Source organism: Arachis ipaensis, chromosome B02 (genome assembly GCF_000816755.2).
Source record: "Arachis ipaensis cultivar K30076 chromosome B02, Araip1.1, whole genome shotgun sequence".
In the NCBI taxonomy this organism is placed as follows: Eukaryota; Viridiplantae; Streptophyta; class Magnoliopsida; order Fabales; family Fabaceae; genus Arachis; species Arachis ipaensis.
The window spans coordinates 89,867,328-89,869,108 of record NC_029786.2 but is presented as its reverse complement, the minus strand read 5'-3'; the positions used below and the strand labels follow the sequence as shown (position 1 = coordinate 89,869,108).

The window sequence follows — 1,781 nt, the reverse complement described above, 5'->3', positions numbered from 1 at the left end:
TTGATTAATTGATTTTCATCTGGTTTGTTCATATGTTTTACCCGCCTTTCTTTTTCTGCAATGAATGAGGCATGGCTTCACAAGAAGAACAGAAAATTCCCAATTCCCATCTTATCGACAAACAACACAACAAGGTCGTTGCGATTGAATCCACCAAGGATTTCGTCGACACCCTCTTCAGCTTCCTCTCCCCTCTCCCCGCCACCATCATTCGCCTCCTCACCAACCACCACCAACAACAACCACCACCGCCACCACTCCTTGGATGTATCACGAACCTCTACCAAAGCGTTGAGAATCTCACCCAAAACGATGTCTGGAACAGTGTATGCAAGCACATGTTACTGTTCCCAAGAAACCCCTGCGACTCACTGTGCTGGAAACTCTTCTTCAACATCGACGACACTGAACCCTCACCGAGATTTCTCGTCTGCGAGTACTGCACCTGCAAGTTCACAACTTTCCGCAACCTGATTTGTGCTTGTGGGAATCCCGTTAATGGACAGCCTCACGATTTGGATTGGGAACTAAGGAAGAAGAGTAATAGTAATAATAATGGTCATGTCAATGTGGATGATGCTAAGTGTGGGGTTTTTGTGAAGGAGAATGGGTCTTTGTTTCTTGTGTTTGATGATTTGGCAGTTGTGCCGAGTTCTTTGGTGACTTCAGTGCAGATGCTGCATCAACTTGGCTATTCCGATTTGACTCAGCTTGAACAAGTTACTCGTAGTATTGGCAAGGACGAGGTGATCATTTTTATCTTTTTCTAATTGCACCATCAAGTTCTGCTTTAGTTTATCTTTGAATTGGCCACACAGATTTTGCTTTCTTATGTAGCTAGTTCAGTAATTTCGAATTCGAATAATCTAGTCTAGTGTCCAACCTTGGTTGAATTTGAATTAAGTGAATAATATGCATAGATAAACAAAAATGCTATTTGAAACAGGTCCTCTAGACTTTTATGGCCAAGAAGTTTTGCACGCGCGAGTGCCCCCAACACGGTCCGTGCAAAACTTCACATGGTATGGGAAGTTGACTGGAAGAGTTGTTCAAATAGCATCTTTGTTATGAAAAACAGAAAAAAGATTATTCATAGACTTATTCCCTTAGGTTTGTGGCCAAAATGTGGCATCTGGCTATTGTTTTGTAGTTTCTTACTAAATCCATTGATTTGGATTTGGTAGTTAAGTAGTAGCCTTTGATTAGTGTTTAACTTATGCAGTTAGATTGTTAGAGTTAGTTTGAATTAGCTATACTCGGTGGCTAATCTTCATTCACGTATACTAGCTGCGTTTTAGTTCATGTAAGTAGCTTGAAATTAACTAAACATTGAACAACCTATCTATATGTGCTATCTCTTATATCTGCTTTTTTTATGAACTTTTGTGTTATATGTATTACCCCATCTGTTAACTTTCAATGAACAATTTAAGCTATTAGACAGATTTGTTTTTGGCATTGCAATTGTTCAAAGCCTCCATAAACATGTGGTAGAAAGTTCATTCCTTGTCTCTAACATTGCCTATGGAACAAAGCTGTTGCTAATCATTGTTATTCTTCAAACTCAAGGGGCTGGTGCATGAATCTTATGTGTCTAAATGTAAATTCCTTGGTGTGTTATTTAATATTCTTAATTTGGCTAGTTTGTAAGTCGTAATATTCAGTTAGTTACTTTGCACATCTTGATTGTACAGTATAGTATAGCTCTTATTGTTTGGTTTAGTTTAATACCTGATGTTTCATTTATGAAATTTCATCTTGTAATATTGATTAATTGATTT

At 38.2% G+C, this 1,781-nt stretch overlaps 1 protein-coding gene across 1 annotated transcript; it reads left to right on the top strand.

Annotated features, from left to right (window-relative positions):
- On the top strand, window positions 72-770 carry LOC107627588. The gene has a single exon (XM_016330417.1). It carries the CDS (start codon window positions 72-74, stop codon window positions 768-770), a length of 699 nt encoding a protein of 232 aa, XP_016185903.1.

Coding starts and splice junctions, on each gene's coding strand:
- LOC107627588 (XM_016330417.1), top strand. CDS start 72: ATGGCTTCACAAGAAGAACAGAAAATTCCCAATTCCCATCTTATCGAC.